This window comes from Dromiciops gliroides, chromosome 4 (assembly GCF_019393635.1).
Source record: "Dromiciops gliroides isolate mDroGli1 chromosome 4, mDroGli1.pri, whole genome shotgun sequence".
NCBI lineage: Eukaryota > Metazoa > Chordata > Mammalia > Microbiotheria > Microbiotheriidae > Dromiciops > Dromiciops gliroides.
In genome coordinates, this window is record NC_057864.1 from 207418216 (window position 1) to 207441990 (window position 23775).

At 36.5% G+C, this 23775-nt stretch overlaps 1 protein-coding gene across 2 annotated transcripts in view; it reads left to right on the top strand.

Moving 5' to 3' along the window:
* Positions 1–23775, top strand: part of ABCA5 (ATP binding cassette subfamily A member 5) — a 136497-nt gene that overhangs the window by 43477 nt on the left and 69245 nt on the right. For both annotated transcript variants that reach the window (XM_044002517.1, XM_044002518.1), the window contains exons 9-14: positions 1052–1199; positions 1845–2013; positions 16450–16508; positions 17746–17856; positions 20131–20306; positions 21120–21239. In XM_044002517.1, coding sequence (XP_043858452.1) covers positions 1052–1199; positions 1845–2013; positions 16450–16508; positions 17746–17856; positions 20131–20306; positions 21120–21239 — 783 coding nt within the window. The remainder of the gene's footprint in view (positions 1–1051; positions 1200–1844; positions 2014–16449; positions 16509–17745; positions 17857–20130; positions 20307–21119; positions 21240–23775) is intronic.

Genomic DNA, 23775 nt, shown 5'->3' on the forward strand with positions numbered 1-23775 from the left:
TTTTATTTATGTACAGGTGGTATATAGTGCATTTAATATATTTAGTCCAGCCAAATAAGGCAGGTAGGCAGTACAGTTCATAGAGGCTGAATCCTAGAGTCTAGAAGATTGGAATTCAAGTGTAGCCTCTAACTCTCTTTTTTTTTAGCTGTGTGACCCTGGAGCAGTCACTTAACCTCAGTCTTCTGCATTGTCCTTATGTGTAAAATCAAGATAATAGCACTTACCCCCAAAGGTTTTGTAAGGATAAAATGAGATAATGTTTGTATGACACTTTGTAAACCATAAAGCATTATGTAAATGATATTATTATTATTGAACTTGAGTGATAAAAATATGGATGTTAAAATATGTCAGTATTGGAGAAATCTATATAATTTTCTAATGGAGATCAACCAAATTGTTCAATTCATGTTTGATTTGAACTGGTGACAATAGATATTAATTATATTTCTGGCAAATGTTATTTATTTAGTCTGGATATAGAAAAGTTAGCAAAAGATATTAATCAACAAGTATTTATTCAACTGCTCTGTGGTAGACCCTAGTGATAAAAATGGTGGCATGGAAAAATTACTAACTCTGAGTTCAGAGGACCTGGGTTCAAATCCTGGCTCTGACACTTACTGCTTTTATAATGTTGGACGAGTCACTTAATCTCTCTGGGTCTCAGTTTTCTCATGTGCAAAAATGAAGGCCTTCTAGCTTTAGATCTATAATTTTTTGTATCCAGTTGTTGCATGTCAGATATCTAAGTTTACTATCTGATATTAGCTATAACTACTGCATTCTCTTAAGAAGATATTCTTATTTTCAGGTTAGGAATAAAGGTTGTGGTAGTTGCAATCCATTTTCGTAGAATGACTCTAGTTATGCTTATCTTTATTGTTTTCTTTGTAACTTCATTGTTACATTTAACTTATTTTCAGCTTTGGTCATGAAATTAATTTAGTAAGTTTAATTTAATAGTGGTAGCTAGTATCTGTTTTCGTAATCTGTTGCTATACATTTTAACATAATAATCTTAAAATTCAATTTAATATTTTTTCAGGTCATGTATCTAGAAGATTTAGATGAAGGTGCTTTGTTTTCCAACTTGATCAAAGGTCCATATCCTCTTCTCATTGCCATTATAATGCTGGCACTCAATAGTGTATTTTACATCCTCTTAGCTGTTTATCTGGATCAAGTCATTCCAGGTATGTAGGTTATAGATAATAAGGACATCTTCAGAATGTATGTATATGTATATGTGTATGTGTGTATGTTTGTGTATTTTTTAAAGCAAAAACTTTTTTAGAGGAGACCCTTTTTAGAATAGAATTAGAACAGTCATCCTAATAATTTGATTTGTTTTTATTTTTATATATTAGTCACTTTGAATAAGAGATTATGTTAAAGACAGAATAGTTTAAACTTCTTTTTTTTTTGTTTGTTTAGGTGAGGCAATGAGGATTAAGTGACTTGCCCAAGGTCACATAGCTAGCAAATGTCAAGTGTCTGAGGCTGGATTTGAACTCATGTACTCCTGAATTCAGGACCAGCACTTTTTCCACTATACCACCTAGCTGCCCTAGTTTAAACTTTTAAACAAAATTTTAAATTAAGATTTCTAGCAGTTAAAACAAGTATACATATTATGGGTATGTTAGATTTTTTAAAATAGAGAATCTTGAAATTCCACTGAAGAATTATTTTATCTTTGCTTTAAATTTTAGAATTTCTTTTATGGTTTTAGGTTCTAAATGTCATAAGTTTCACATGGTTGCCATTATCTGTGATTCAGACACTTGCAAACAGTAATGGTAATATGTTTTGGAAAAATCAGGTTTTTTTCTTTTCAGGTGAATTTGGACTACGAAGATCATCTTTATATTTTATGAAGCCCTCATATTGGTCAAAGAACAAACGGAATTATAAAGAGCTATCTGAGGGCAATGTTAATGGAAATCCTGGTTTCAGTGAGATTATTGAACCTGTTTCTTCAGAATTTTTAGGAAAAGAAGCTATCAGGTATGAATGATTGTACTTATTTATAATTTAGGCAGAAATCAGAAGTGCTGCAAGAGAGGATGAGTTGTTATTTGTGAGAAAAATTAGGAAAGACAGAAGATATATTTTGAAATTGACATTGGGGATAGATAAGAGAAGAATTGAAGACGGGATAAAACTACTGCTCTGGATGGATGAGATAGTGTTAACTGATGACAGAGAGAAGAAGGAGCTAATTCAATCTTATTTTGCTTGTTTTCTCTGCTAAGGAGATTCATTTTGGGACTCTAAAGGGCAGGATAAAACTAGCTAATAGGGAGTTGAAGCCCAAGATAAATAAAGAGATAGTTAGGTAGCACTGATCTGCCTTTGATGAGTTTGAAATTACTAAGCGTAGTCACCCATGAACTTAAGTTTCACATCATCAGCTTGCTATTAGATATTTTAAATTGGGTATCTCAGACATCATAGACTTCATGTCTAAAACAAACATTATTTTCCCCTCAACTCTACCCTTTTCTAAACCTCCCTGTTGCTGTGAAAGGCATCACCATTCTTTCAGTCATTCAAATTCATAAATTTAGGCTTATCCTCACTTTCCTGTTCTTCCTAGCTTCGTGTATTTAAGCTATCACCACAAGATTTTCTGATTTAATATAGTATTTTATTATTTTCTAGTTACATGTAGAGGTAGTTTTCAACATTTGTTTCTATAAGATTTCTAGTTTCAAATCTTTCTCCCTCCCTCCCCTCTCTCCCTTCTCCGCAAGACAGCAGGCAATCAGATATAGGTTAGGGTTAGGGTTAGGGTTAGGGTTAGCTTGTGAAAGAAGAATCAGAGCAAAAGGGAAAAACCTCATAAAAGGAAAAAAACTGTAGAAATAGTATGGTGCAATCTGCATCTAGATTCCACAGTTCTTTTTTTCTGGATTTGGAGAGCATTTTCCATCATGAGTCCTTTGAAACTATCTTGGAAAATTTTGTTGCTGAGAAGAGTCAAGTCTATCACAGTTGATCAACACACAATGATGTTGATACTATGTACAATGTTCTGGTTCTGTTCATCTCACCCCTGTAAGGGGCTAAAATTCTAGCTAGTCAGTCTAAAATATCTAATGAGTGGTCGCCAATAAATTGTAAGCTTTAGCAAGAATTTAGACTTTTAAGCATTTATTAAGGAGAATAAGAATTTGATGAAGAGAGAGAGAAAGGCCTAGATTCATCTATCAAAGGGAGAGCGCATCTTTAGCTCCATTCTCAACCAGAGTCATAAAAGAGAGCAAGAGCACCAGCCTTGCCCCCTCTTCCTTCCACAAGCAAACGTCACTTCCTGACGCCAAAGAAAAGCTGCATGGCCTTGCCCTCAGAGGCCTTTTCCTCATGGCGGAGCTTTCCGACAGTAAGTCTCCAGCAGGTGGTGGTATTCCAATCATTACAGTCCCCCCTTTGTTTCTTCAAGAAACACAGGGTGTTTCCTTGATGAAACAGTCAAAAATAACAGAATATAATACCCTATGCTAACAAACAATGTAGAAAAAGGAGAAAGGGGAAATTTTGTCCAGAGGGGTGGTCCCTCATGAACTGGTGCTTTGACCCTGGCCTGCAGAGGGAGGGCCCCTGGAGAGAATACATATTACAGATGGTGTATATGATAACAGAAGGGAAAAAACCCAACAAAACTTATTTATTTAAAGTCTTTGAAAATCTTTTCTCGCATGATTCTTGGGATGTCCTCTGGGTGTAGTTGTGGAATGGAAGTCTTTTCCGGTGTTGATGTGTGGATGCTGGTAATCAGCCAGGAAAATTTCCTATAAAACTGAGCTTAACATAACTTTAAAATAGCTTTGTCAATAATCAAATCAAACAATGAGAATTCTCAAAAACATTTCTAAGGGAATTCAGAATCTTAGTTGTTACACATGAAACATATAATAAAACAAAAATGGAAACATGCTCTAAAACTTAATATTACTATAGTCTGCCCTTGTGGAGGATAAATTGAGAAGACAATTGCTGAGATATTAATTTAAAAAAATAATCTTTATCTTTGTTTCATCACTTTTTGCATCATCTGCCTAATTATCCTCATGCCATTATGAGAAATTTAAAAATCTAATATAATTGGTAACAGATGTCAAGGCCAAATTCAACACTGTATTTATCATGACACCTGAGATAATTATGGGAGTTACCATAAAAGAACAGAGAAATGATGGGATATGAGCATTCCCACACTTGAGCAACATATACTGCTCATGCAGTATGCTAGGCTTAAAATAGATGGATGGGATATACATCCATGGCACCAAGCATATTGGAGGAAACTGAGTCAGAATTAATTAGATGCATGGGATTGAGACATCCATGGCATCAGGCATATAGGATGGGGCATAGAAGCCAGGTGTAGAATGAGATGGGGGGATGAAAACTTCTAGCCATCTGTATGTACAATATTGTGGGGGAAAAAATTAAACCAAGAGAAACCAACCTCAACGTTTGTCAAAATCGGTTCCCTTGGCCATACCTTCATGCATGTCTCCCCTCATGTGACAGTTCAGTGTCTGCTCTTGCTTGTTTTCCTCTTTTGATTGAATGGCATCTTGGCCAACTGGCATCTGATAACTCAGAATGAAGGCAATTCATGACTTAAATGATAAATTCCCATAATCCAAGTCTCATATGGATTTAAAAATTGAGGATAATAAATGATTGCAAAAAATTTGAATGTACCTTGACTCAGAATATAATATACAATTATGCAATAATTTAAAATAATACCTCTTTTTTTTACTAAGTACACAATTACTTTTGTGAAAGGACAACACAATCTTAAAGAAAACTTTTTTTTTTTAAAAAGAAAACTTTTATAAATGTTCCCTTTTTTTTGAATATGCTTATCAAAAATAATACTTCTAGAATCAATTTACACTTGCCATGGCAACCAATTTGCCAGGGTAATGCTTTAAAGAGTTTGATCAAATAATCAGTAGAGAGAAAAAAATAACAAAAACAAACAACTCAGAATATGGGAGCACAGTACTCCCAGAATTACATTGTATTATGAAATCAAAACCATCTTGCATTGTTTTAAAATAGAAATAAACAAATACAACAAAATATACATGGAAGAATAAAAGACAATGAAATTCAAACTAGGGAAATCAAGTGAATGTAAATGACTGATAATATTAAACATTATTAAATGAATATGAACTTAACATTAATAAGAGTATTACAAAATATAAACTTGATCACATGACTATAAAAAGCTTTTACAAATATTCTCCTTTTTTAAAGCTAAGTATAAAACACAATCTCAAAAGCATGAAAATCTCTATGAAAATAAACCCATACTGTTAATTTCAAAATGTAGATGTAATAGCATAGAAATCCTATGTAACCTCTGAACTGACATTATTTCTCTGAGTGAATTTAGAATACTTTTGATTCCAATATCTAAAATCCCCAATACTCATATTAATACCTTGCTGTTTACTTCTACATTTCTGTAAGATGCATACCCTTCCATGGCAAAAGAAGTGGAGTCTTGAACAATGATGATGAGGCTTGTCTTGTACATCTGTATTCAGCTTTAGTGTCTCTTGTTTTTTTAACCCTTTTATATTATCTGTTGATCCTTTCATAATACAAATGCTTTATAAGGTTACTAATTAAAGACAAAAGCAGGTTAACAAAATTATGAACAAAATGAGCATATCTGGAATTTCAAGGGTTTTCTAAGGTTGGTTTGGGAGAACCACAGCAGGTAGAGTCAGAATCACAGCTGGGCTGGGGAAGGGGTAAGCATGACTGCTCTGGTAACTGAGTAGAAGCTGCAAATGTAGGTAGAGAAAGCTGTGCATGCTCTGAGGAGGGTGGAGGAGCAGGAAGTGGAGCCAGAGGAGGGGGAGGAGGTGGGGTCCCAAGAGGAGGGGAAGGGCAATTTGAATGAGGCTCCGTTTCACACTCAAGCTTGGGTTCCCCTTCCCTAGTTTCTAGGGGATTAAAGGCTTCTAGAGGCTGGGTCATTGCCTTCAGGCATGCAAACTTAGAGCAACAATTAGTGTTAGAATTTGGAAAAGCTGCAGGAGTCAGAGGTTTCTCTGAAAAGACATGGCTGGGAGAGGGGGGAGTATTTATATTCCCTTGTGTGAGCACCTTGCTAGCTCTTCTAAGAAAAATAAAAATAAAAATAGAAAATCCATGACACTGGGCAAGTCACTTAACCCTCATTGCCCTGCACAAAAAAAAAAAAAGAAAGAAAATACAGAAAAACAAAGCATTAACATGATCTTATCCCCCATTTGTCTGGTTAAACAGACTAAAATCAGGAACAGGGTACTTAGGGAGTTTAAAAGATCCATTTGAAAAGTTAAAGTGAAAACAGTCCATACTTAGCAGTACTTTCCAATTTTAAGGTGACAGAGTAGGGGAAATCTTACCCAACTGGAAGATCAGAAGACGGAGATTCCGCTTTCCTCTTCGTGGTCAGCCATCTGTAAGGGGCTAAAATTCTACCTAGTCCGTCTAAAATATCTAATGAGTGGTTGCCAATAAATTGTAAGCTTTAGCAAGAGTTTAGACTTTTTAAGCATTTATTAAGGAGAATAAGAATTTGGTAAAGACAGAGAGAAAGGCCTAGATTTATCTATCTATTAAAGGGAGAGCGCATTTCTAGCCCCCTTCTCCACCTGAGTCCTGAGGAAAGGGAGCTAGAGCACCATCCTTGCCCCCTCTTCCTCCCACAAGCAAACATCACTTCCTAATGCCAAAGAAAAGCCACATGGCCTTGCCCTCAGAGGCCTTCTTCTCATGGCGGAGTTTTCCTACAGTAAGTCTCCAGCAGGTGGCGTCATTCCAGTTGTTACACTCAGCATCAATTCATGTTAAGTCTTTCTAAGTTTCTCTGAAATCCACCTGCTCATTGTTTCTTCACATTGATTTTTTTAAAACTTTGTGTTCTAAATTTTCTTCCTTCCTCCCTCCTCAACCCTCCCAATGGAATCAAGCGATTCAGTACAAGTCAGACATGTGCAATTATTCCAAGCATCTTCACATTACTCAAGTTGTGAAAAAAAATAAAATAACTTTAGCAAGAGGAACTAACAAATAAAATTATACTTCAATCTGTATTCAGATACTGTCAGTTCTTCCTCTGTTGATGGTTTGCATTTTTCATACGTCCTTCTGATAGCATCTTTCTCATCATTTCTTTCAGTTACTATTGCTAACTGTATTGCCCTTCCCTCCCCTTGATATTTACTCTATTTTCTATCTTCTTTCACCATATTCTTCCTCAAAAGTGTCTTGCTTTTTACTGCCCCCTTCCTCATTTTGCCCTCCCTTCTTTTACCTTTCCCCCCATTTTTTCTTCCCCTCCCACTTTCCCTTAGGGCAAAATATATTACTATACCCACTCGAGTGTTTGTTATTCCCTCTTTGAGCCAATTCTGATGAAAGTAAGGCTCACTCACTTCCTGATCCTTCCCCATTTCCCTCCACTCCATAAGCTTTTTCTTGTTTTATTTAATTTATTTTAAACCCTTCCACCTCTCCCTTTCCCTTTCTTCCAGTGCATTCTTCTTACCCCATAACTTTATTTTGAAGATGTCATCATGGGTCAGCTAGGTGACACAGTGGACAAAGCACCAGCCCTGGACCCAGGAGGCCCGAGTCCAAATCCAGCCCCAGACATGAGCCACCTCACCCTGCCTGCCCTACCAAGGATAAATGCTTTACATATATCATCCCTTCATATTCATTTTATACCTGTTCCCTCTGTCTAAGTATATTCCTTTCAGCTGCCCTAATACTGAGGAAGTTCTTATGAGTTGGAAGTATTATCTTCTCATGTAAGAATATAAACAGTTTATCCTTTTAATGTCCCTCATTTTTTTTTCCTGTTTACCTTTTTATGCTTCTCTAGGGTCTTTTATTTGAAAGTCAGATTTTCTATTTAGTTCAGGTCTTTTCATCACAAATGCCTGAAAGTTCTCTTTTTCATTGAAGTCCCATTTTTCCCTGAAATATTATACTCAGTTTTGCTGTTTGTGATTTTAGGTTGTAGTCCCAGTTCCTTTGCCCTCTGAAATATCCTATTCCATGCCCTCCGATCCTTTAATATAGAAGCTGCTAGATCTTGTGTTATCCTGATTGTTGCTCCACAGTATTTGAATTCCTTCTTTCTAGCTGCTTGCAATATTTTCTCCTTGACCTGGGATCTCTGGAATGTGACTATAATATTCCTGGAAGTTTTCCTTTTGGGATCTCTTTCAGGAGATGATTGGTGGATTATATCTTTTTTTTTTTTTTTTTTTTTGGTGAGGCAGTTGGGGTTAAGTGATTTGCCCAGGGTCACACAGCTAGTAATTGTCAAGTGTCTGAGGCCAGATTTGAACTCAGGTCCTCCTGACTCCAGGGCCAGTGCTCTATCCATTGAGCCACCTAGCTGCCCGGTGGATTATTTCAATTTCAATTTTACCTTCTGCTTCTAGAATATAAGGGCAACTTTCCCTGACAGTCTCTTGGAAGATGGTGTTTATGCTCTTATTTTGGTCATGGTTTTCAGGTAGTCCAATGATTTTCAAATGATCTCTCCTGGATCTATTTTCTAGGTCAGCTGTTTTTCCAAGGAGATATTTCATGTTGCTCTCTATTTTTTTATTCATTTGGATTTGTAGGGGCCAATTTTATATGTAGAGAGATAATTGGGTGGCTCGCTGTAATATTGGGGTTCAGAAAATAATGAGGGACCTCTAGGTCCAGTACTTCCTCCCCTCTGAACTTCCTTTTTAGATATTTCTCCCAGGCCAAAAAGAAAGGAGCTTAACAGCTTCTTTTCCCCAAACAAATCAGGTTTTAATAATGGGAATAAAATACACAGCAAAGGTGAAATTAATAAAGTCAAAGACAAGGGAATAGGGAAAAAGAAAAATGGATAATCTCTCTAACTCTAACAAAAGCCTATACAATCCCCAAACTCGCTTCCAGCTCAGCCATTTCAAATAGCTGGGTTCGTTTATTAACTCACCACCTGAGGTCCATAGCTTCAGTAGGAAACATCTATGCAGCCAGGGCCCACAGGAAAAAAACCTCTCTCCTCCGCTCCACAGCTCACGGAACGGAAAAAAGACTTAGCTCCCCTCAGTGAGTGTTTACTCTCCCTCCCCCCAAAACGGGAGGTCCTTCAAATTTGATCGGAGAGTGATTTCTCCTGCTGACATCAGCAGCATATGTCACTCAGGATAGGCCAGGTATGGCTCATTCCAATCAGTCTGCCAAATTCCATTATTTTACCACAATTTGCTTTACTGTGTCTTGGTTTCTCATAAAGTCACTAGCTTCCATGTGTTCAGTCCTAATTCTCAGGCAATTATTTTCTTCAGAGAGCTTTTGTATCTCCTTTTGCTTTCTCTTTGACTTGGAAACAGCAGTCTGATTGAAATCTGATTCTCTATGGTCTGAAGCTTGGTGTGCCTGTGCCCCTCCCCCACTGGGTGGCTGACTCTCAATTTTGCTTGCTGGTTCAGAATGTGGGCTCCAGTTCCAACAGAGACCACAGCTATTCCCCCCAACCACAAGACCCCCTCACCAGTCCATCCGCATGCCAAGCTTCAGAAGAAGCAGCTGAAGATTCTGAGGCTTTGGAGGTACAGCCTTCTTGAGGCTGGTCCTGCTCCGCGAGCTGTACTCTTCTCTCAGCCTGAACAGCAGGTATTCCCAGTCACCTAATTAGCTTTCTTTGGCTGGAAAAGAGTCTCACTTTGTTCTTATGTGGGTTATGCTGCTCTAAGAGTTGTATTATCTCATTATTTTTGGAGGTATGTGGTCAGGTTTTCCAGAGCTGAGAGTTACAGCCTTTCTTCCGCCATCTTGGCTCTGCCAACACATTTTTCATAACTAATCCCTTCTCTTTTCTCACACAGCTACCACTGTAGGTCAGACCCTCATTATATCTTTCCTAGAATATTACACTGATTTCCTAATTGGATTCCCTGCCTCACGTTTTTCTTTAATTCTATTGTGATGGGCTTTAAAAACACCAACTAAAAGAGCTTGTCTTTTATTATAGAAGCAATAAGAGGACACTGGAATTGGTTGAATGGGGGAATTACATAGTCAGATCTTCACCCAAATACCTTTGGCAGCTATGTGAAGGTGGAATCTGGCTCCAATCTGTCTAGCTGTACTGGTCATCTCTGTTTCTCTCAAATGACACTCCATCTCCTGTCTTCCTCTCTATGTAATGGCCATCTCATATGCCTAGAATATATACCATCCTTACCTCTGCCTTACAGAATCCCTTTCTTCTTAAAGATTCACCTTAAACACCACTTTTTATTATGGAGGTTTATATTATCTTCCCAAGTGCTAGTGCCTCCTTCCCTACCTTGAATTTATTTGGTATTTATTCAGTATATACTTATATGTATTTTGTGGTAAAATTTTTAGAATTTGGCTGACTCATTTGGGAGGGGCCACACTGAAGTCAAAAGGAGAAACCTCTCTTCATAGGCAGTTTTTGAAGGACCTCCCCTTTTGGGGGAGGAAGATTAGACACATGCTAAGGGGAGTATGAGTCTCTTCCTGAGCTCGCTCTCTCTTCTTCCTTTCTGGTGGTTGCGAGCAGCTAGAGCAGACGTCCCAGGTGGTGAGTTAACACAAAAGCCCTCCTTTCTTTTGAATTAGCTTAACTGGAAGCAAGTTGGGGATTGTATAGACTTAGATTAGAGCTAGGAGGATTATCTGTATTTCTTCTCCCCTATTTCCTTGTCTTTGATTTTTATTAATTTCAATTTTGCTGTTTATTTTATTCCCAATTAATAAAATCTGATCCGTTTGTGGAAAAGAGGCTGTAAGGCTCCTTTCTTATTGGTCTGGGAGAAATATCTAAAAAAGCAGTTCGGAGGGGAGGGAGCTTTGAACCTAGAGGTCCCACATTATTTCTGGGACCCCAGTATTTCGGCAAGTCACCAAATTAACTCTCCATATATTAAATTTGGCCCTTACAATATGTATGCTCTTTGAGAGTAAGGCTCTTTTCAGTCTTTGTTTTTGTTAACTCCTATGACTAACACAGTGTCTAGCACATGCTTGACAAGTGCTTGTTAATTGATTGAAGTTGTGACTGTTGGGCCAATGCCAGGGATCTCTAAAAATCTTTAGAAAATGAGAGAGGCACTCCAGTACTTAGAGAAGTAAAATAGCTGCTCCATTTTTTACAAAAAGAAAAAGAATAGTCTTAGAAATAAGGCCAGTGAATTTATCTTGAATTCCTGGAAAAATTCTAGGATATATTAATAAAGAGATAGTTAATGAATATCTAGAAAAAGCAAGTGATCACTAATAACTGTCAAGGATAGATCATGCCACACTAACCTTATTTCTTTTCCTCCTCTCTCCACCCCCAGAGTTAGGTTAGTGAAATGCTATAGATACAGTTTATCTAGATTTTGGGAATAATCTTGTATTCTGTGTTGCAAGATGGAATGATGTGAATTAGATGATGGTTTGTTTAGTTATGTGGATTTGGAAGTAGTTGAATAGCTGAACCTAAAGAATAGTCATCAATAATACAAATGATGCCTGCTAGAAGTAACTCTTCAGTTGAGTGCCCCAGGAATCTGTGCTTGATTGACCCTGTGATATTTACTATTTTGTCATTGACTTGGATAAAGGGCTAAAAAGGAATTCTTAACAGATTTGCAAATGATACTAGACGTAACAATCAGGATTCTAGAAGAGCCTGTGGGACTGGAATATTGGATGAATCTAATAAGATACCCTGCATGATGATGAAGTCCAAGGGAGTGCAGTCTGCAGCTGGGTGGAAAAGGAAGAGATGGCTGGATTGAGCTGCCCCCTTTACTGGAGGCTTTGTGAAGAGTTTCTCTGCCCTCCCCAGAGAATACTGATAAGGTCAATACCAGGACTGATGTATTCTTTCTGGGTGATGAGGTAAAATTGGGTGGAAATTGGAAAAGAGATGCATTTAGGCTTGACATAAAGAAAAAAATTGCTAACAGAACTACCCAAAGTTGGGTGACAGCTTCAGAGGGTTTGGGTTATACCTCACTGGAAATTTTTTTCCCTCATTTATTTAGAATTTTATTTTTTTCCCAAATTACATGTAAAAACAATTTAAATGTCGAATTTTAACTTTGTGTTCCAAATTCTCTTCTTTCCTCCCTCCCCTTAAGAACACAAGCAATTCAGTATGTTATACATGTGTAGTCATTTAAAACATTCCTACATCAGATTGTGTAAGAAAACAGACAAAAAAAAAACTTAAGAAAAAGTAACCAAAAACATTATGCTTGTCTGTATTCAGACACCATCAGTTCTTTCTCTGGAGATGGATTACATTTTTCATAAGTCCTTCAGAGTTGTTTTGGATCATTGTATTGCTGAGAATAGCTAAGTCATTCACAGCTGATCATCTTATAATTTTGTTATTTTGTATAAAGTACATTTCACTTTGCATTAGCTCATCTAAGCTGATGAGCATCCTGCTCATCTTTTTTTTTGGGGGGGGGTGAGGCAATTAGGGTTAAGTGACTTGCCCAGGGTTACACAGCTAGTAAGTGTCAAGTGTCTGAGGATGGATTTGAACTCAGGTCCTCATGAATCCAGGGCCAGTGCTTTATCTACTGCACCACCTAGCTGCCCCCTGCTCATCATTTCTTATAGCACAATAGTGTTCCATCATAATCTCATCCCACAATTTGATCAGCTATTCCCCAATTGATGGGCATCTCCTCAATTTCAAAGTCATCTTTTTTTTTTTTATCTCTTTTTGGATAGTGACCTGGTGGTGGTATTACTAGGTCAAAGAGTATGCATGGTTTTATAGCCCTTTGGCCATAGTTCCAAATTGCTCTACAGAATGTTTGAATCAATTTACACCTTCACCAAGAGTGCATTAATGTCTCATTTTCCCAATGAATTAGAAGCTTTAGCAAGAGTTTAGACTTTTAAACATTATTAAGGAGCATAAGAATTTGGTGAAGAGAGAGAAAGAGGCCTAGATTCATCTCTCTATCTCAGGGAGCCAGCGTCTCCAGCTCCACTCCTCATGAGGTCCCTGGCCAAATTGCCTCACCCCTTCTTCCTCCCACAAGCCTCCTATGAAACCGGAAACAGCCCTTCCACACACACACACAGCTCCAAGCTAATTGGCTGGTAGCTTTGATCAACAGTAACCATGAGCAAACATCACTTCCTCATGCCAAGGAACTGATTGTCCTCAGATGCCTTCTCCTCATGGCTGAGCTTTCCTACAGTATCTCTCCAAGAGGGGGCATCACTCCAATTCTCACACTAGGTAGAGATGAACAGACTAAAGCTTCCCTCATTTTGTAAAATTGAAAAGAACAAATAGAATAAACATTATTCTTTGTGATTTCATTCATTCCTATTTTTCTCTGCATAACATCTAAAATTGCCCTACATTTTATCATGGGACTTTAGAATATATTAATGTAATTAAAATTTCAGCATTTTTTTTTGAGGGCAATGAGGGGGTTAAGTGACTTGCCCAGAGTCACACAGCTAGTTAAGTGTCAAGTGTCTGAGGCTGGATTTGAACTCGGGTCCTCTTGAGTCCAAGGCCAGTGATTTATCCACTGCACCACCTAGCTGCCCTCAGCATTTTTTTTTTTTTTTTAGTGAGGCAATTGGAGTTAAGTGACTTGCCCAGGGTCACACAGCTAGTAAGTGTTAAGTGTCTGAGGCTGGATTTGAACTCAGGTACTCCTGACTCCAGGGCCGGTGCTCTATCCACTGCATCACCTAGCTTCCCCCTCAACATATTTTTTAAAGCCAAATCAACTGCACTTGTAAATTTTACTTGCCCTTGACTTGTCAGCCAAAAAGGGTGGGGTAGTGGAGAAAAGATCTTTTTAGAGCCTGAAATTTAAGTGAACTGTGTAATTTTAAGGACCATGGAAAGTTCTGAGTCTCAAGATATGATTTTGTTGTAAAAGAAATTCTCTGTAATACTATCGGTCTACTATTGTCGGTCCTGTCTACTTCTAATAACCATTGCTTTTTAGCTGACTTCTCTGTTAACACTGCTTGGTCTGTGGGAGAAGGCAAACATCTTTTTTGGCCCTAGTTCCCTAGAAATAGCATATTACTTTCCTTTTAGGTATTTAAACAAGACAGAAATTAATAAAGGGGAGCTTACAATAACAATCAAAAAATAAATTGCACAGTTTTTTGCACACATTTTTTTTCAATCATTCCTCTTCTATATATACTTACAGGGAATTAGACTTAATTCTTTAAAAATTTCCCCCTTTCCTATATGACTCATGACTTTGGATCATGTCAAAATGAACTTGCCCCCTGCCTGAACTAGATAGGTAGTTATCCATTTAGCCATTGAGATTCACCTTATTGTGGTTTCCTCATGTGAACCTTCTCCATTGTTTGGCCACAGATTTGGGCCTAAATCCCTGGCTTCTTTTATAAAAAAAAAATCCTTCCATTTTTGAGTTTCTTAAATATTCTTCCCTTGGACTTTAAAAAGTTCAGCCTAACTAGGCAGAGGTGTTTCTTTACCCCTTTTATTGGAGGTTTTGAGTGAGTACCTTTAGGAAGCTTCATTTCTTAACCTTAATCTGTTTTTGTTTTGTTTTGTTTTTTTTCTGTTCTAATTGGTTTGAAGTAATGTCTAATTTATACATTTACCACTGGTTTTTTATTGTAAAATTAGCGTCTTTACCTTTTGGTTTTTTCCTGGAGATAATTCTCAAGTTTAGCCCCTTCAACTTGCCGTGCCTCCAACTTGGAGAGAGAGCTTGGTTATGTGGAGACCATTTTCAGAATTAGCCTTCCTTCCTATTGAAAATAAATACTTTTTCATGGTCTTTCTTTTTTCTTCTTCCTCATGCTCCTACTTCACTTCCTCCACTAAATTGCTGAAGTGATTTTCTTAAATCATGGGTCTGACCATGTCACCTCCCCATCTCAGTAAACTCTAGAAGTTCTTTGTTATCTCTAGAATCAAATATTTCCTCATCTCCAGTTATACGGAACCCCTGATTCTCCATGATTTTTATTTTTTATGTCCTACTGCTATATTTTGTTTTAAAATAACCTTCAGGCCCTGTATCCAGGAGGACCTGAGTTCAAATCCACCCTCAGACAGTTGCACTAGCTGTGTGACCCTGTGCAAGTCACTTAACCCTCATTGCCCTGCAATAAAATGAAATAAAATAACCTTCATTTCCAAATAGATTCCTCTTCCTTCCCATTCCATTACCTAACAAGTCATCTATAAAGAGATAATCAAAAAAGAAAAAAAAAGTTCAAGTAAACTTCGTCTGATAGCATAAGCAACATTCCATATCCTCCATCTCCTGCAAAGAAAGGGGTTAGATGGACTTGTATTTTCTCACCTCATCTCTAGAGCCAACCTTGGTCATTATAATTATGCATTATTGAATTTTTTATTTAAATTTTTTTCTGTTTATATTGTTGTAATCATTATGTATATTGTTTTCTTAGTATTGCTTCCTGGTTCTCTGCTTCATTTCATCTTAGTCTTCCCATACTCATAAATTCTTCAGTCATCATTTCCTATGACATAGTTATAGTCTAAAATTTTTATGTAAAACAATTTACTCAGTTATTGCCTATTCAGTTCATAATGATTTTTTTTTTTTGGTGAGGCAGTTGGGGTTAAGTGACTTGCCCAGGGTCACACAGCTAGTAAGTGTTAAGTGTCTGAGGCCAGATTTGAACTCAGGTCCTTCTGAATCCAGAGCCGGTGCTCTATCCACTGTGCCAACTAGCTGCCCCAATAATGATTTTTAAAAAAAAGATCATTATCAGTTCTTTAATAGTGACATCTCAATTCTTTGAATAATTCATGTGTGTCTGAAGACTTGAATTAACTCTATTGCCCTTCTCCTCTTAACCTCGGGTTACTGAAATTAAACATATTAAACTAAATCCCTCTCCCCAAAACTGAACATACAGTAGTGTAAGGTCTTGAACTACTCTCTTGTCTTTTGGTCATTGATGTATAATTTTTGGAATCATAAACTTGGGAGGTATTCTTTTTGAAAAAAAGTTTTATGAGGAAGAAAATATGATTAAGATAGTCTGACTCCAACTTGTGGGTTTTAAAAACTGATATTAATAGTTCAAATTTAATATTGTTATTGGATTTTTCTTGAGAGGGGGCTGAAACTGAAGCAAAATGACTAGTTTTACTTTTTTTAAAATAACAGTACACTATTGATGAGAAGTATGCTGCTTTTAGAGTTTCATAGAGAACCTCTACAGGCTTTGAAAGTGAAGGGAATAAAAAATATCTTTCCTTTGTAGTTTTTAAAAAGAACTTAATTTTTGGTCATTATTAAATAATCAATGTTTGATACAAAATGGTAGAACGTTATTGTGTTTTCTTAATTTCTATTCTCTTTTCACTAAAACTATATCTTCCAGAATCAGTGGTATTCAGAAAGCATACAGAAAGAAAAGTGAAACTGTGGAAGCACTAAGAAGTATGTATTTTTCAAGTTTAATTTCCATTAAATTTGAGAACAAATAGTTTAAAAAAGTACATGAGTATTGTGAATTTTTTTAAACAAACTTTTATTGATAACTTTTAGTTTTTATATCATGATCATTTCTGAAAATGTGCTTCCTTTTCTTCTCCTTATTTCCCAAATTAAACCCTCCTTAGTAACAACACCCAGTGATTCTGTCAGTTGCTATTTCTTCCCTCATATTCTGCCTTTTCTGAGGCGTATAAGATATGTTTCATTAACTGCTCATTAAAACCTTTATTGGTTTTTATATTCCTCGGGGATTGACTTGCTTTTAAGTGATCTTTTAATTTATGGTGTTGTAGGCATTGTGTATATTGTTCTTCTGGCTCTGCCTATTACTTTCTACATCAGACCATTATCATTATCGTTATGATAACTTTTATGTAAGTGCTTTTTTTTTTTTTTTCAGGGCAATGAGGGTTAAGTGACTTAGCCAGGGTCACATAGCTATTAAATGTCAAGCGTCTGAGGCTGGATTTGAGCTCAGGTCCTCCTGAATCCAGGGCTGGTGCTTTATCCATTGCACTACCTAGCTGCCCCCACTTTTCTTTCATAATTCTAAAGTGATATCCAAAGTGGTTAGATTAATGTACAGTTCCACTAGTTATTGTCTCAGATCATGTGGTTTTAATAATCTAAATATTCAGTTTCCATTTTTTTAATTGGGGTAAGTGCTTTTAGGCTTTAAACCTTCTCTCCCTGATATTCTTTGGGCCTTTAGATACAGAAAATTTCCATAAAATCACATATCATATTACTATTCTGGGTTTATTTTAGGGTTAAATGAAGTTCTGATTCTCCTGACTCCTTTATTGGTGGGCTATTTTTCTTATAATTCAGTTTCTTCTTTCTCCTGCAGTACAGCATACTTCAGCAGTTTAACATATCTATTCATATCCAGAAGAAATGCTGTGCCCCTAGTAATTTTCATACCATTATAATGTATTTGGAAGTATAGCTAGTAAAGCTAAGGTTTCTTTTACTGTTTTGTTTCATTGTAGGCCTCACCCATTTAGAATAATGTCATTTATTTTGCTTCAGAATATGGAAACAGATTTTAAATTTATTTTTTGTCTTACCCTAGTAGCTAAAAGTTGCTCCATTGTTGTAAACCCATTAATTACTTAATTTTTTATCTGTACTGTTACTGTGTTCATAGTTTTCTCCTTTCACTTCTTTCTTTAATTAGATTTATCTTTTGACATCTATGAGGGTCAGATTACAGCATTACTTGGCCATAGTGGAACAGGAAAAAGCACATTAATGAACATTCTTTGTGGACTCTGCCCACCTTCAGATGGTAAGAGTTTGTTTTCTGTCTTTTAAGCAGTTTAAAGGATTCTCTCACTTTCTTGTTCTATTATTCTGTATCATAGTATATGCTAATGGTCTTCAAACTTTTTTTCATAGTGCCCTGCTATAATTACTTTTTCTTTTCCTAATGGGATAATGCTAGAGGTGAGGAAAGAGGCATAGATATTTTTTTCAATGATGCTTGTGCAGATACTACTAAGAATCTCCTGTTGGAATGAGGTTATAACTTGACTCAGAAGGGGGAAAACTGGAAGTTGTTACAGTACCTGGAGGGGGTAGAATGGGTGTTTGGGGCTGTAATAAGTGAATGGTAGGTGTGGTTGTGTTTGAGACAGGCCCTCTGATTGATTGAGTGTTGCTGGAAGGGCAGTATGTTGACTTTGTAGCTTCAACTTGGTTGATCTCACACCTCTTAATTCCATGAGCATTCCATGAGTCCCCCTTGAGAACATAGATCCCCAAGGAACTAAGCCACAGCATGAAAGGCAACTGGTCTAGTCTATTCTTACTTGAATTGGACTTGTAAAAACTATGATTTGATGTGACATTGTCTCCTTGTGAGCACATTGAGTGTGTGTTAAAATTATATTTTGTTTTGCTCTCACCAAACTCCTGTCTACCTTTCCATCCTTAGCTAGTATAAAGTAGCAGTAGCAGGAAGTAAGATTTCAAAGGCGAATCTCGAAGTCACATGCAAACTGTCCCAAAGATTAAAGGAGCATAATTTACAAATTATATCATATCACATACTGGTGATATGTGCTGAATCAGGGGAAGCCATCTAGGCTTTGCTGTCAGGGAATTTTGGTCCTAATATATGTAAAACTCAGATATATTCCAAAAGACTCACAGAACACCAAATGATGCTGATAACTTTGAGTTGATGTGAATATATTAACTTTAAAGCTTTACCAACAACTTTGAGATGATTTGGTTATGTTAATGAACTTAACCCCAAGGTGGCACAAATAAGAGTTTGTCTATTTTACTACAAAACCCTATAAAAATGAAACCTCAAACTTTCCCCCCTTCCCTCCAAGCACTCTTTCTTCTCTATCTGGGTCCATGCAGCTGAGTGCTCCCAACTTTAATCCATGGTCATGTGAGTGATTATCTGTGCCTCTCTCCCTCTCCACACTGCCTGCCTTCCTTCACCACACTATCACTCATCCCTCCTGCCATTGTATGTTTTTTGGCTGCTTGTCTCTGTACTTTCTGTTCCATTTGCCCTTACACCCTCTGTGCCTCATTAAAGTGTAATTGCAGCATCATTTTCCATTGCCATTATGACATTTCTTGGTGTGTATCTAAAGAACTAGGCATACTTGCCCCCATTTCATAATTTTACAAATTAAATATCAATTGAGAGTAGTTTGGATAGTGCTAATCATAACGCTTGAAAAATGAAAACTAAAGAACTCCTTAAACCTTATGAAACAGCAATATAATATTGATTAAATTTTGTATCTGTTAGATGCCATCAGTCTTTATATGATTCATATAGTTTTAATTCAGAATTTTTCAAGATTTATCAAGATTAAATGAAACCCATAGAAAATGACATGTTTAACAAAATATTTGTAAGCCTCTAAGGGGTATGATGCTAGTGGAGAGGACAGGTGAAAAGATCCAAGGTTTCGCATGTAAAGAATATTCTTTTTACCTTTCTCTAGAAGAGGAAAAGACTGCCTATAAAATGGCAATTCTAAATTTGCCTTCTAAATTAAAGGAATAGCTAAAAGGGAATGAAGTCTTAGTAATTAGGATGTTGGACTCAGAGTCAGGAGGGTTCAAACCCACCTCTAACACTTAACTAGCTCTGGAGCCATGTCCTTTAACTTCTCTGAACCTCAGTCTGTAAAATGGAAATAATAATGACTACAGTCTTTGTCTCACAGGCATTGGTTTGAGGCTCAAATGAGATGATTTACACAGAGGCTTTATAAATGTCAGTTATATAAAACAATAGAATGTTGTACTCTGAAAAGTAAAATATTCACATTTTACTGTCTGGCATTTTCATTTGTAAAAAGTTGCTTTAATTTTCAGTTTTATTCTTATCTCTCAGTTTAGAATAATTAAAATATTCAATTTATAAATGAAAGGCATGGCACCAGTATTTTCTGATAGAAATTAAAACTAATGGGTACCATTTAAAAATAGATTTGTATCATTAATCACATAGTGGCTCTAACAGGAATGTAGTTTATTAAGAGTTAAAATTTTATATTTAAAATAATTGTTATACTTATGCTTTTAGGGCTTGCATCTATTTATGGACATAGAGTGTCAGAAATTGATGAAATGTTTGAAGCAAGAAAAATGATTGGAATTTGCCCACAATTAGATATAAATTTTGATGTACTGACAGTGGAAGAGAATTTGTCCATTTTGGCTTCTATCAAAGGGATTCCAGCCAACAGCATAATACAAGAGGTATGTTGCTCACATAAAAAAATCATACCTTTACTTGCCATACATTTACTGAACAGTAATGACAAGCCTGAAGCCCTGAAGGCAAATCTACCTCATGCCAATTAAAAAGCTTATTAATTTTAAAAAATAATGAAAAAGACAGTGTGGAACATTAGGATGAACTTTGGTAAGTTTTTGTTCTTACCACATTCAAAAAGTGCTATTTATAATGTAGAAGATATTATTCTAGCATGTTGCTGGGCATAGTTGTGGGTTTTTAAAAATTATTTTTGGCAAATATATGCCAAAATAACCTTCATCCCTTAAAGGCAAGCATTTAAAAAGCAATATTTATAATTAAGCAAATTATTTTCACTGTTCTACGTGTGTGTGTGTGTGTGTGTGTGTAAAAACCCTTATTTTATCTACATTAGTAGTCTGTCCATCTTAATGGCCACTTTCTCCACTGAATAACAACAATAACAAAAGGGAAAAAAAACCCTTTCATCATAAACATACATAGTCCAGCAAAATAATTCTAATATTGGCCTTGCCACAAAATCTGTCTCTTTCTGCATATTAAGTTCACTACAGGAGATAAGGGGTATATTTCATCTTTAAATTTCTGGATAAGTGGTTTATCATTTAATTGATCGGAGTTTTCTTTTTCTCTATAATGTTTATTGCCATTGTATAAATAATTCTCATAGATGTTTTCACTTTGCTCTGTATGAGTTCACAATGGTCTTTCCCATTTCTTCTGAAACTGTCTGTTTCATCATATCTTGTGGCATAGTGATATATTATTTTAACTAATTCCTTTTTCTTTTGAAGGTGCAGAAAGTTTTACTAGATTTAGATATGCAAGCCATCAAAGATAACCAAGCAAAAAAATTAAGTGGAGGTCAGAAACGAAAGTTATCGCTGGGTATTGCTGTTCTTGGAGATCCCAAGGTAAATATTGTAAACTATTAAAGTATCGTAACGGTATTCATAGGACAACTACAATATATTCTGCAAGTTGGAAAACAGAGAAGTGGTATAGAAGCACTTGTTACTTAGTGTTTCTATTGAACAATACCCAGCCTGTTGAATAAGCCAAACCAGTTTTACTAAGTTATTTAGTATGTACTTGGTGTTTGCTCACCAGATTTAGTAACCCCCTGAGTAATGACTTTTCAAGACATTTATAGTATATAACTAAAACGATTGAACCTCAAGCAGAAAAACCTTAGCATTAAGCAGTTTACATTAGTCCTATGCCTTATAATTTACTCAGAGAGGTTTGATTACTCACTATGGTGTCTCTAACTATTAGCTGAATGCAATTATAAACATTTTTTCTTGTCCTTTACCATAATTTTTTGTTGTCTTATTTGTCCTTTTAAACTAAAACTAATCAATATTACTAATCAGTAAATCTGAATAGGTGCAACTGAAATGCTATAATGAGACTTACTTTGGATTGAGATTATGGTAAATTTTCATATTGATTTCTTAGAAATGATTATGCATTATATCTACTTCATCATCAAGGCAATGCCCACATTAATGGGGTCACAGATCTATGAAAGTATTGAAGTACCTTTCCTGTCTTCTTACACCTTTCATCACCTCCCTTCTCCATGTTTCAGTGGTACTAGACTCCTTGCTATTCCTTGAGCAAGACATTCCATTATTCCAACTTTGGACATTTTCACTACTTGTTTCTCATGTCTAAAATGCTCTCCCTCCTCATTTCTACATCCTGCCTTCCTTCAAGTTCCAGTTAAAACCTCACATTCTACAGGAAGCCTTTCCTGATCCTTCTTGATTCTAGTGACTTCCTTCTGTTGGTTATTTCCACTCTATCTTGTATATAGCTTGTTTGTGCCTAGTTATTTGCTTTTTCATTGGACTGTGAGCTCCTTGAGAGCAGGGACTATCTTTTACCTTTCTTTGTAAATATTTATTGACTTTATTGACTGACTAACTGACTGTTATTTCATATCAATGGAAAGAAAACATTTTATTCTACTGGTCTTGGATTGCATATAGATTTCCTTATGTTCACCACACTTTGAAAGAAATTATATATGAATCAATAAATAAACATTTATTAAGTACCCTACTATGTTCCAGACACTGTGCTAAGTGCTCGGGGTACAGAAAGAGGCAAAAGCCAATCCCTGTCCGCAAGAAGCTTATAATCTCCTGAAGGAGACATATATGTAAGATATATGTGTGTGTGGGTATATATGAATAATTATATGATATACATATACACATGCATACATACAAGAATAATAAGAAATAAAAGCACTGCAATTAAAAGTGGTTAGTGAAGCCTTCCTGTAGAAGGTGGAATTTTGGTTGGGACTTGAAGCTATACATGAATTATAAAATAATTGTTGAGGCTTTCTCTTTTTCTTCCTTGGAGTATATGACAGGAAGGAGAGAATATAGGAACCTGTGGGAACCATCATCACCATTGGCAGCCATGTTGCTTTGACTATTGAGTAGATGTTCCAGTCTCAGCCCCACACAAGTTTGGAGGTTCATTTTCCCACTGGAATCTTCTGCTCTGGAGTCTACCTATGTTTTGCTCAGTCATTGCCAGTAAGCTAGGGCTTGAGGTAGAGGTGTCTTTGTTTGACTGGTGAACGTGGGTGCCCTAACTCTTAGCCTACTTAGGGTATAAGTTTGGATGCTACTTCCTAATATAGGGATCCTCTGCCCAAGAGTATACAGTTGTTCTGCCTTGTGTCATTGTAATAATAGTGCAATTCTGCCTTACCACTGAATGGATTGGATTTTAAAACTTGATGCTATTTCCACTTGTGGAGATACTATTCTTAGCTTTACCAAAGCAAATGAGAAAAACAACACCTTAGCCATCCATAACCATTGAGGACCCAGGTGCCAGATGTCTCACTTTCTGGACCCTGATGAGCAGAACCCTCATACACTAGGCCTCTTACTTCTAGTACCTAGTAGAGGAATAGGGTCTCAATACATAAGGCTCAATGAGAAGCCAAGCATATATTTCACATGCAGGATTCTTCTAATTCTATATTGTCTTCTACCACTTTAGAATTGCTTCAGGGATTCCTCAGATTTCTGTTTCAACTTCTCAGTCACCTACCACTTCTCTGATGGAGAGAACTTGTTCACAATTTATTTCCTTGGGTAGGGAGTTACTGTCGTTCTCTGGGGAGCAGTAAATAGGATAACCCAGGGACTTTCTAAACACTGATGGGAATTTCCTCGTTTCTACTTTTAGTCGGCTCCCCTTCTATCTCCTATCTCAGTAGGAACCTGAACCTGAGTCAGAGACCAAAGGGGTAGATTCCTGGCTGTAGCCTCTCATTCCCTACTGCTGTCAGGAGAGATCTCTCCACTAGGCTCACCATCAGCTTTGCTAACTTCCCCATGGCTTTCATTGCACAGTACCTGAAAGCCAAGAGCTGAATGTGTTTTCCTGCTTTACTTCATTCTGACTATACTGGCA